Raw genomic sequence first — 12,568 nt, forward strand, 5'->3', positions numbered from 1 at the left:
ACTTTAAATCTGAAGAACTGCATGCTTTCATTATCCATATAGCTCTGTAGACTAGAGTCCATATCTCATACATACTTATACTTAAAATATTCAAAAATAAAATAATAATCAAATGTATACAAAAACAAATTAGAAGATTAATCATAATAAAGTCTCTCACAATAAAGGATTAATATGCATTTAATTTATACAGTGAAGTGTTATTTTACATTAGTTTACTTCATTTCTGTACCTGAAAACTGTTAAACCTAACTAAAAAGCAGTTTATTTAATATGTATCTTTATTCTGTTGTATTCATGCAAACCTGCTGAATGTTAAATGGATCCAATCCATGTTCATTAGAAATTATTTGATGATGCAGCAACAAAAAACTACTAGTATAAAATGAATTTTTAAATTTTAATTTTTACTTTGCTGATTTAAAACATGGTCAAAATACTATCTGTTATAATGCCGAAATTTTAAATAAGAGAGGAAGTGACAAATATCGGTATCGGAATGGGCCAATAAGTGTTAGAATCGATATCGGTATTGCACCCCCAAAAAATCAATTCGGTGCATCCCTAATATATAAATATATATATTGGTCAATCTTTCCAAACAAGTCTAAGAAATAAACAAGACTCAAAGTTGCATGAGCCAATGTTCCAACAATTGAATATAATGTGGACTTAGAGCATTAATGTTAGGGTGTGCTTTTGGAGAAAGCACACAACCATCTCTGAAAGTTGTTTTACAGTGTGTGAAAAATCCACTTACAGGAAAAGACAAACACTGATTGGTTCAAGAAGCTGTTCATTACCTGAGCTACCCAATCCCTCTCAAAATGCTGTGAAGGGATTACTTCATGTTGACAGGATATGAGTGAAGAGCCTTTCCACATCCAGCTCAACGCAGGCCCACGTGAGAGCCACCGTACCCTCCAGCACAGCGCGACCACTAAAATTAAATATGCTGATGCTGTACTCCAGACAAGTCTTCTGACTAGAGCTTAATATGAGCAACACATAAAAAGAATGATAGACGCAGCCATCGTATTTTTAATCAATGTGTTCTGGAATGAGGACACATAAATTAAAGCTGTGGTGAAAATGGAAAGCATGCTCAATCCCATCTCAGTTTCACTCAAAATGCTGCCATAATTAGTTTGTACAGTCGCAAAGTCCATTACAGGAAAAGTAGAATGACAGTTCTAATTTAATTTAAAAATGGAAGTGAAATGTGATTATTAAAGCACTTGCATAATTTATGTTAATATCTAATGATCCACAGCTGTAGTGATTGGTATTAGCAATTGCGTTTAAAGCCAAGATGAGTTCATCACTGTCGAGAACAACATTTGTCATTTGGCCTAACCCTTCCCTTTCAAACCATCACATGGTATTAACAACTGAAAGATTTCAGTGTACAGTAAATATTAAGAACTGACCAACCCCATGTCAAAGACCTTTGTTTTTGTTAGTATCCATGAGCCTCACAATCTCTGGCTGTTCACTAATCACAATGCATCTCTCTGTAATTCCCAGTGCTATATCTCTGGCCTTTGCTCAGTGCCACCACCATATCCTAAGCTTATTATTTAAATCAGAAGATTTTAAATCTTTCGTTCTCATCAAAGAGCTTATGGAACTCTATATGATCCAGTATGGATATAAGAATTGTTATAGTGCCATACTGCAAAAAATCAGTATCTTACTCCGTGCAAGGCAGTAAAACTATTTAAATGTCCTCAAAATGAGCTGTGTTTTTTTTTCTCTTCTTTAAAAAAAAAATAGAAATGAAAAAAAAAGTATGTTTATAGTGTACAATGTAATTTATTCCTGTGATCAGTACTTTGTTCTGCTGGAGCTGTCCGTTTTGGCCAAATGGATTTGTTTCCATGTGAATAAAAACAGTGAAGTGGGAGACGTGCCCACTTCACCTGCTTCTTTCGACCGCATGCTCGTGAATGGAAGGAGAGGAAGCAGAGGGCAGAAAACAGTTTTGCCCTAATTAAAATTGCAGCTGGAGCTCAATGCAGTCTGTTGCCAGGTGATGTGACCTTTCCTCTAACAGGGTGCCGCAAACGCTGTACAAGAGACATCTAGTGATTGTGGTTTTTCATGATTGTGTGTGTGTTTAAGCTCCCAAAGCTTTCGCTTGAATTCACAATGTGTAATATATCCCACCCTGCTGGAAGAAGCATGTTTGTATTCTCCAGTATTTGATCCTGTATGCGTGCCATAGCCGTAAAGTCCTTATTCCGCTTGGTTTGTAAAGCTCTTGTTATTTGTTAACACAGGGCCAGATGATGTGTAGAAGCACCTGCCTGAGTGCTGTAGGGTTGCCATGGCGATTGCATCCAGTCATCCTGTCAGCCATGCACTGCTTTTTTCTACAGTAGAAGTGTTACTGTGAGGGAGGCAGATGGTTCGCTTCTACTTCCTGTTTATTTATTTATCTCATTAATTTAATAAAGAGCGAGAATTAGATGGCTATGTGACCATTATGTAATGATCACAAGATTAAAAACGGGATGCAGATCTCACTGAACGGATGCAGAGATTTCAAGATCTTGCTAAAACATGGCAGATATATAAAGGGTTCGCTAAGGGATGAACACTTGGACTTCTTTGATAATCACTGATACATTCTCAACCTTAAAGATGCCATGAAATTAAAATACATTTAAAAAATCCAGTGGAGCGCTGCAGTGATGGGATGGCATATATATATATTTTAAGCCAAAAAAAAAAAAAAAAAAAAGCATCACCCTGCTTCCCTTAACAGAAACCCAATGGGACTTTGGTTTTTGGATTATTGTAAACTCTTTGACAAATAAAGGTTTATGAGTCTTATACATTTTGTTCATCAGGACAATCTTCACAAATTAACAAATACAGTCGCCGGAAGTTAAAAGATAAATGTAGGCATTAACAAATGACATCATGGTCACATGACTTCATCTGCACGACCATTGAGCCTCAGAAAACTCTTTGAGTCTTTATTTAAAAATAAATTAAATAAAAGATTTAATCTCGGCATGATGAAGTTTAATGTCCCTGAAAATCTCTGTAGTCTCATTGAGTCATTTAGCAACTGTCTTTTTCAAGACAAGTAAAAAAAACTTTTTAAAAAGCACTCCATGTACATTTTACTATACCTTGAGGCCATAGGAGAGAATTTGTGAATGGCGGTGAAGCAACTCAACTGATGTTTTTGGTTACATAACAATGACAAACGAAGTATGACCAGATTACATTTATACTAAATAGAAGGACCTTTTTAACAGTCACAAGTAAGTACTTATTTAAAAGAAGTAGGTACTCACAGAGTATGATTTTTGAAAATGGAAAATTATATTCAAAATAGAATACTTGCTGCACAATATAAACTGCATAATGAATAAGTGATTAATGTCTTGATGCAAATATCTTAAAGGGATACTCCACCTCAAAATGAAAATGTTGTCATTAATCACTTACCCCCATGTTGTTCCAAACCAATAAAAGCTTTGTTCATATTCGAACACAATTTAAGATGTTTTGGAGGCTTGAGATTGTCCCATAGACTGCCAAGTAAGTTAAACTGTCAAAGTCCAGCATCATCAGAATAGTCCATCTGCCATCAGTGGTTCAACTGTAATGTTATTAAGTGACAAGAATACTTTTTGTACACAAAGAAAACAAAAATAACGACTTTATTCATCAATTCCTCTCCTCTGTCTTCCCCCACATCACCACAGCTTCATAACATTACCGTTGATCCACTGATGGCAGATGGACTATTCTGACGATGTCTTTCATACTTTTCTGGACTTTGACAGCGTAACTTACTTGGCAGTCTATGGGACAGTCTCAAGCCTTCCAGTTTTCATCCAAAATATCTTAAATTGTTTTTCCGAAGACGAACAAAGCTTTTACGGGTTTGGAACGACATGAGGGTAAGTGACTTATGACAAAATGTTTATTTTGGGGTGGAGTATCCCTTTAACATGTGGCAGCCCGAGTAAGTGAATCAAGATGAACAAAAGATATTCATTTTGCCGTTGACATTACTTCCAGTTCGTCACATGTAAATGGAAGATCAAGTCAAGCACATTGCATGATACAATACACTATTCCACCCAGTCAGCTCTTTTTTGGCAAATATAAAAGCTCATCTGTGTTATTCTGTTCATAAAGGAAATGTGTGTACTGTGCAAAGTATACATACCATCTACTGCAGATGTAGCAAGAGCACAGACTGGTGTTATGCTTTTTCAAAGACAGCTCATGCATTATGGTTATGATGAAGCTAAAGACTATTAACTATCCATCAAGTGACTTTAAGGGCTTTTTAAGAAGATCAAATAATGCTCACTTTAGTGGATGTATTTGTGAAGTGATGTGCCGAAATGCCTCTGGACGACTCGGGAAAGCAGTCTATAGGCACAAAAGCAATACTTTTTATAGTGTAGTTTCTTTGATTTTGGCATTTGTGAATATTTTGTTCTGGGCATTATTTTCAAAGAAAACTACATGTTCTAAAGATTCTACAGATGTCAGAAAAACTATAAGCTACTTCCACTTTCTCATATTAACAAGTAGAATATCAGCTGAGGTTTGCTTTGAGTAAAATCTCAAGTAATATTCGTCTTATGTGGCCTTTTTGGGCTTTGATGTCACATTAATACTCAGACAAGCACAAGTATCCAGGATGATTGTGAGCAGGTGATATCTGGAATACTTGAAATTGTCAATGACCGCCACTCTAAGTATGTCAAAAAGAGATTAAAAACCTAATCCAGGCAGAAATGCCCATGCACTGGGTATTTTCTGTTTAATCAAAGCTGATTTTGACTATTCTCACTGCCAAGCTTCTGTCTGTGTTTTAGTAATGGATGCTGAAGTTCAGTGTTCCCTCTAAGCTGCGCACTTCTTACATCGCAACTCAGAAGAAGAATATGCGGCGCACAGGACAGACGCAAAAAAAAACAAGTTGGGAAAGCCATTTGATTGAATTCTAGTAAATGCGAAATAATTGCAGTGGTTGGGCAAACCGATATAGACTGGTGTCATAGAAAGAGAATGATGTGCGTCAAATGAAGTGTTATTAGAAATCGAATACTTCAATGGCTGCAGATCAAATAGCTTAACACGAGAGCAAATGCAATGATGTGAAATAAAACGTCATCATGTTTGAAAGAAGAATGGTTTGATTAAGTGGTGGAAATAGTGGATGATTGGCGCAGAATGGTTACAAGACATTTACAGTCACACAAGTGTAGTAGTGTGCAAACTCTACTCTAAACTTGGTAACTATATAAAAATTTTCCTTTTTTTGTTGAAAATATTTAGCAGACAGATCTCAGTTTAAATGCTTCAGTTGTTTTTTTATTCTATTCTATTCTATTCTATTCTAATCTTTTCTATCAGTTTAAATGCTTCAGTTTGTTTCTATATTATATTATATACCTAATAAATAATTTAAAAAAATTTCAATTATTAATATCTGCTTAATTTTTTTGTTTTTGTATTATATTATTTCAAAGAATTTAACTGTTCTGATTTTTTTAATGATTTTTTATTATTATTTATATATATATATATATATATATATAGAATTTATTGCAAAAAGCACCTTAAAAAGTTTTCTCAGGTAAGCTAAAATGTGCATTATTTACATCAAAGGTCAAATCAAATATAAATAGTACATTATAGTTTAAAGTAACACATTTTTTGTGTGTGCAGTACAGGTCTGGTATAATAATTTGTTTTTTTGTTTTTGCTGAAGTGGCTGAAATTAGTTGGAACATTGCTGAAGAGATGTTGCCGCCTTAGACTTTTTGGTATATCTACGCATTAAACAGCTCAGTATCCTGAGTATGAACTTGCCTGCAACTGAAAAGCAGGTTTCTTTTCTTATTTCAGCCGTGTCGGAAACTCTGAAATGTGCAAATTTATTCCGCCCCTGTATCAGAATTTGAGTGACAAGCTGGATGAGATGGAATATGTGATTCACCATTATTTAATTATTTTTTCTTATTTTTGCTCAAACCAAGAATGTTTATCTGCATAAATTATTATTGTAAACCTAGTGTATATTTCTTTGCAAATGTTGAAAGATGGTCTATATTAAAAAACCGTGGAGTGGATCAATGCAGTGATGTCAAGAGTGTGTCGCTTCTTTGGTTGTGCCAACTATCTGCTTTTTTCAAGTATAAAGCACAGCTTCATGTTTATATTGCTCGGTGCCGATGCCTTTATCACATCCTTAAAGTCTTCTCTCATTTTATACTAGAGAAATATTAGGGTCTGTTTTTGTGCTGTTTGAATATCCTCACATTTTGTTAGCTGACCTAGAATCAGTAAGATAACAGAATACCACAGCATTATCATCTTCGTGATTACAATGGCTGGCTGTATTTTTGTCATCATTGTTTTATGTACGTTGCTGCGCTTATGTTCAACATACCATTTTGTTCCTCAACTCATTTGCAGATCAACACAGCTTGGATAAATGATTATGCTTTGTTGTTAATTTTAGCAAGCCATTAATTATGTCAGCGTAATTCCACATTCCGTCATTATACATTGCATGCATATAAAAGCATAGTTATAATTGTGTACAATTTAAAGCATGCTAAACGATACCTTTAAACTGACTGATTATTTGAAGTGACTTGAAGAGGATGAATAAATATTTCAATGATTTTTATATTTGGGAACTATCCCTTTTAGGTACTGTTTATCCAATGCTCCATCAGCCCTTTTCATAGACTAAAGCATTTGTTATTCAAAGTGATGTAACCAAAACCTCCTCTTTATTAGCTATTCAAATGCACAATACTACTCGAGTCTTTGTTATGATTCATCTCTGAGACCCAGAGTTTGATTTATGTCTGTGTACTACGGAAAAATCTTAGAGGGCAGATTTTGGCTCGTTTAACAAAATGCAAATATCTCCCGTATAACTGAAGAAATGTGGGAAGGAGAAGGTCACTAAGAGAGAGAGGGAGAGAGAGAGAGGCGGGCACATATTCCACAAATAGCTCCGGGTTCAAATGGACCTTTTGCTGTGATCTGGAGGCAGCCTGTGCTACCAGAATCCTTATCTTGAGCATTATATGAAAACTTTCAAAACTGATCCCAGATAAGCCATGTTAGCTCTTCTCGATGTGGGCCAATGGCCTGAAGGGGGACCAGCCGATCCCACAGGCACGTAGACGCTCATTTGTCTCGGCCCTGGCCTGAAAGGAGGTCACAGAGAGGGGGTGAAATTCAAGTGCACCATCAAAATTAGAGGGGTGCAGAGATGCATACCGGGGTTTTAAATACCCAGAGATCTTGAACTAGGTACACACAGAAACTAATGCATTTTCATGAGGTGGAGTAGATATAGAGAGAGATTTTTAGTTGTTAGTCTCTCATTCATATTTTATAATGCTTCATATGTTATTGTATACACATTATAAACCATTGAGACAACAGAAAATCTGGGATTTAAATTAGCAAATAATACAATTAATATGATATAAATGGTAATATAAAAAATATTTGATAAAAGTAATATAAAAATAATAAACCTAAGTTTTAGGTTTTTATAAAAGGTAAAACAAAGAAGCATTAAGATTCTTAAATGTATACCAAATACTGAAACATGCAAAAAAAAAATTTCAGTTAATTTATGCTGATGTGGAAAAAAATGGAAGTTCTTCAATAAATGTGAAATAGAAGCAGTTTTAGTAGTAGTGTGAGACTTTTGGACTCCATTATAAACTACATTCAAACGTTAAGTTTGGTCATTGATGCTGCATTTATTTGATTCATTTATTTATTTTAAAACAAACAAAATACAGTAAAAATATACGGTAATACTGTGAAATATTTAACTGTGATTGTGATAAAAACTACAGCAAAAACAATAATATCGTGATATATTATCACAATTTAAATTAACTGTCTTCTATTTAAATACATTTTAAAATCAAATTTATTTCTGAAAAAAAGTGAAAGTGACATCACATGACCAAATATGGTGTCCAGTACTTGGAATTTGTGCTCTGAATTCATCCCATCCAAGTGCACACACAGAGCAGTGAGTAGTGAACACTCACACACACACACACACACACACACACACCATGAACACAGTGGGCAGCCATTTTGGTGGGGCTCGCAGGGGGGGCAGTTGGGGGTTTGGTGCCTTGCTCAAGGGTTTCAGTCGTGGTATTGAAGGTGAAAGAGTGTGCACCCCCCACCCCCCTCACCCCCACCTACAATCCCTGCTGGTAAAGAATCTGAATCTTCAGCATCTTTATTCTAGTCTGATGAGTAATAATGTCCTTCAGAAATCATTCTAATTTGCTGATTTGCTGCTCAGGAAACAGTTCTTATTATCAGTGTTGGAAAGAGTTGTTCCGTTTTTATATTTTTGTGGAAACCTTGGATCATTTATTTTTTCAGAATTCTTCAAAATTCCACAGAACAGTATTTCTTTGAAACTGAAATCTTGCTACCTTATAAATATCTTTATTGTCACTTTTGATCAATTTAAACATTATTGCTGAAAGATATTATTAATTCCTTTTAAATTAAAAAACTTAATCCATACTTTTGTAAATATACAGTATTTCAGGCACCATTAAAATGTTATTGTTAAGAGTAAAAAAAAAAAAGTTTCATGGCTCTGTTTATTGAGACTTATAGTGGGCTGTAAGGTGATACCAGGGACTGGCCTTCACAACCCCACAGTCTGTCTTGTACCCCAAATAGATGTGTCTAGAACTCACACTTCATCACTTCCTTTGCACGCTTTTGCATGAGGATTCTACATTGATTGTGATTATGTGACTATCAGAAATTGAGGCCCGTATGCGTCAGAATCTGAAGCTGGGCAGAAAGTACTTCTTTGTCCCTTAATGATGAGCTATTTTAAAACTGGCAGCCAGACTGTCCCAAAGCATCTGGCCTCTTGCATTTTAAATATGGTTAATGATTAAAACAGATGTCCACTTTGTCTAAGAAGGGTTTAACGAAGCCGTAAACATCTCGATCCATCATAGTCACAGGAAGGAACTGATTGATACTTTATAAGGAACTAAAAGCTTTCATTTCTATGCAAAGCACTTTAAGATTCCTTTCAGACATCACATTCTTCTGGTGCATCTTGATTTGACTCGTATTTAGAGGTAGCTGAAGCACCAAGCTTGGACTAATCTGAGTGTTTATCTTGTGCTTTTGATGCTAGGTTGCGTAATGGTTATAGTAATAACACTTAACTGACAGGAAAAATCCCTGACGCCTAATGCATACAGACTCAATCTGGCTGTTCCGTGAGAAGATGAAAACAGTGTGTGTTGCAGCGCGTCAGGGCTTTTGAAGGGATTTGAGAAGCAGGTCACCACCTCGATTTCTGTCCACAAGCTTGTGTTTCAGAATGATGCAGGCTTCATTAAAGCCACCCAGAGGCCAAGCTTATCATGATCCCAACACACCATAAACCTTCCTCTTTTTTTTTTTTTTTTTTTTTTTTTTTTTGTGATGTAAACTAGCACATAAAAAGTATATAAAAAGTATTATATTATATTATATTATAATATAAAGGTCATTTTTATTGAAATATTTAAATATATATTATAAAAATAATAAAATATGGTAAATATTGTGAGCAAATTATATTTTACTAGTTTAACGTAATAAAATTTTAGTATTTTAAATTAGTTTTTTTTTGTTTTTTTTTCACCAGTGATAAAAATAATAAAGCAGAGGCAGGGATACATAACCCCCAACCCCCCCACCACCCCATGCACCCACCCAACAAATTGCACTCTGGTTGTAAATATTAGTATTTTATATTATTTATATTTAAAAATATATATTTTAATAAAAACAATGTGGGTTTTTGTAAATAAAATTGATAAAATATTTCAATTAAAATTAAAATAAAGTACTGATAAATATTATTTATATATATATATATATATATATATATATATATATATATATATATATATATATATATATATATAGATATAGATAGATAAATATAACATTTATCTATATATAACATTAAAATGCAGATCTTACATTCTTTCTGAAATTAGATTCCGAAAGCCCCATTTTGCAAGCTTATGTTTTCTTAAAAGCAGCAGGAATGGGAAGTGACATTATATCTGTACATAATATGTATAATAAATTTTTCCAAAATAGCAATATATTTTTCTTTATTTATTTTTGAATACAGGTCTTAGTTTTCTCGCCATGCATGTTTTCTGCTGAGTAACAGGGATGTGCCCTCTGACCGGATTAAATGCTCTGTCCCCATCCATTTGTAAAAGCAGGATTTGGATTTGACAAAAACAGGGGATCAGCACACCCTATAGTACGATTTAGGCATCTCCTCCACCCTCCATATACACACATGCATCAAGCACACATGTGCACATACATACAGATCCCCTCTCCTCTCCTCCTCCATATACACAGCTAAAGGCAGACCACATCAATACATACGTTAATGCATCCTCATTTCAATAACTCAAGCACAAGCATTCAATGAAGCATTTAACAAAGAATTTCATGACCTTTATTAGAATGTATTTACATTATTTATATTTCAGAATTTAAAATATATACATAGCACAAGCGCTTTCACAGCAAAATGATCATGTTTGATATAACTTTCCCTGTCGTGTGTGTACAGGACGTCCCACGCAAGGACTAAGAGTGAAGCAGCAGACCAGGCCGCACTTGCAGCATGTCAAGAATCAGACTTAGCCAGAGCTGTGGCTCATGAACTATCTCCAAACTTCCATCAGCCAGGTAAGTTATAGAAGAAATAGATAGTTTTCCTTTCCCACACACAACACACACACACCCATGATGAAAGCCACCAGATTATAACCACACACCCTCATTTACATTCCTGGCAACAAGTGCCTTCTCTCCAAAAACCTAGCTCAGTGGAGTTTTGCTGAAGGTACAGGACAGAAAGACATGAATGATTTTCCCCTGGTAAATAAAGTTGATTTAGGTTTTTTCCAGGCTGTCTCTCACCCTTTGTTGATCAGGCTGTTTTGCTGCTTTACCTTAAGGTTTTCTGACCTCTGTCATTATTGTTTGACCTCTGCATGTCAGCATAATTTTTCACTTTCATTTTTGAAAATTATATGTGAAAAGTGAAAGTTGTGACATTTGCCAAGTATGGTAGCCCATACTCGGAATTGGTGCTCTGCATTTAACCCATCCAAGTGCACACACACAGAAGTGAGAAGTGAACACACCATTCAAACACACCCGGAGCAGTGGGCAGCTATAGATCCAGCGCCCGGGGAGCAACTGGGGGTTCAGCGCCTTGCTCAAGGGCACTTCAGCCATGGGTGTTGAGGGTGGAAGAGAGCACTGTTCATTCACTCCCTCCCACCTACAACTCCTGCCAGCACCGAGACTCGAACCTGTGACCTTCTGGTAACTAGTCCGGCTCTCTTACCATTAGGCCACAGCTGTCCCCCATATGTAAATATTACTAGAAGTTTTTTTAGTGTACTCATGGTCGTGAGAGTGTTGTAATGTAAAAAATAAATAAATCATATATATATATATATATATATATATATATATATATATATATATATATATATATATATATATATATATATATATATATATATATTAGTGCTGTCAAAATTAGCGCGTTAATGCATTTGATTAATTTGAAATATTTAACGCGTTAAAAAAAATAACGCAATTAACGCGGTTGCAGTTTTTTTTATTTCCAGTTGTGGCCTATGTGTGTTCAACGTGCAAAGAAATATGGATAAGACCAAGGAAGGACTTTTAGACGCAAAGTTTCAGTATAAAACTCTGCCGGATTACTCTTCAGTCTTCCACAAGAAACATTACTCTTCATTTAGTCTGCCACAAGAAACAGCAACATTAAAATAATGAACTCAAATGTCATTGTTTAAAAAAAACAAAAAAACAATGACTGTAACAGTGCGTAAATCAGACCTTTCTGTAACGCTAACGTTAATAAGCTTAAACGAAAATAACGAAATAATTGTGTAGCGGAGTATTTTTTGTACACAGTGCCGCGAACTGTCAATCACTCCTGTACGCGTGCATCACTGTCCTCCTCAGCTGCAGCAACTTGCGCTCTCTATCTTCATCAAGCTTTAAAACAAAAAGGGGACAAAAAGATGATATTGTCTTTGTGCATAGGCTATAGATTAATTAGATAAATGAATATCTAAATTTGTGCCTTGCCGTCTATGGTATTTTTTTAGAACTTAGAAAAAAGATGCTGCAGCCAATGAACAGCCAGCCGGGGCTGCAGGACGACTCAACCTCCGCAGACAGTTTTTAATGTTTATCAGACAATAAATACTCAAGATTTTGCTTTAGTATAACTCACAACGAGTTTCACACACCTTCTCCGGCCACGTTGAGTTGTTGACACTTAACAGTGGGAAAAGCGACACATGCGCTATTCACTTGTATAACTTAAGGGTGAATGGGTAATGTAGTTTCTGCTCTGGGTGGGATGAATTAGGAAGCTTGCATTGTGAAGGGCGCTCTGAAAATCGGCAGTGCAGGTAAAAGATTA

At 35.3% G+C, this 12,568-nt stretch overlaps 1 protein-coding gene across 1 annotated transcript in view; it reads left to right on the forward strand.

Moving 5' to 3' along the window:
* The window catches only part of LOC127946493 (junctophilin-1-like), a 46,955-nt gene that overhangs the window by 17,863 nt on the left and 16,524 nt on the right, over positions 1-12,568 (forward strand). The window contains exon 3 of the mRNA XM_052543116.1: positions 10,667-10,785. Coding sequence (XP_052399076.1) covers positions 10,667-10,785 — 119 coding nt within the window. The remainder of the gene's footprint in view (positions 1-10,666; positions 10,786-12,568) is intronic.

The sequence above is a fragment of the Carassius gibelio genome, chromosome A24, assembly GCF_023724105.1.
Source record: "Carassius gibelio isolate Cgi1373 ecotype wild population from Czech Republic chromosome A24, carGib1.2-hapl.c, whole genome shotgun sequence".
NCBI classification, from domain to species: domain Eukaryota; kingdom Metazoa; phylum Chordata; class Actinopteri; order Cypriniformes; family Cyprinidae; genus Carassius; species Carassius gibelio.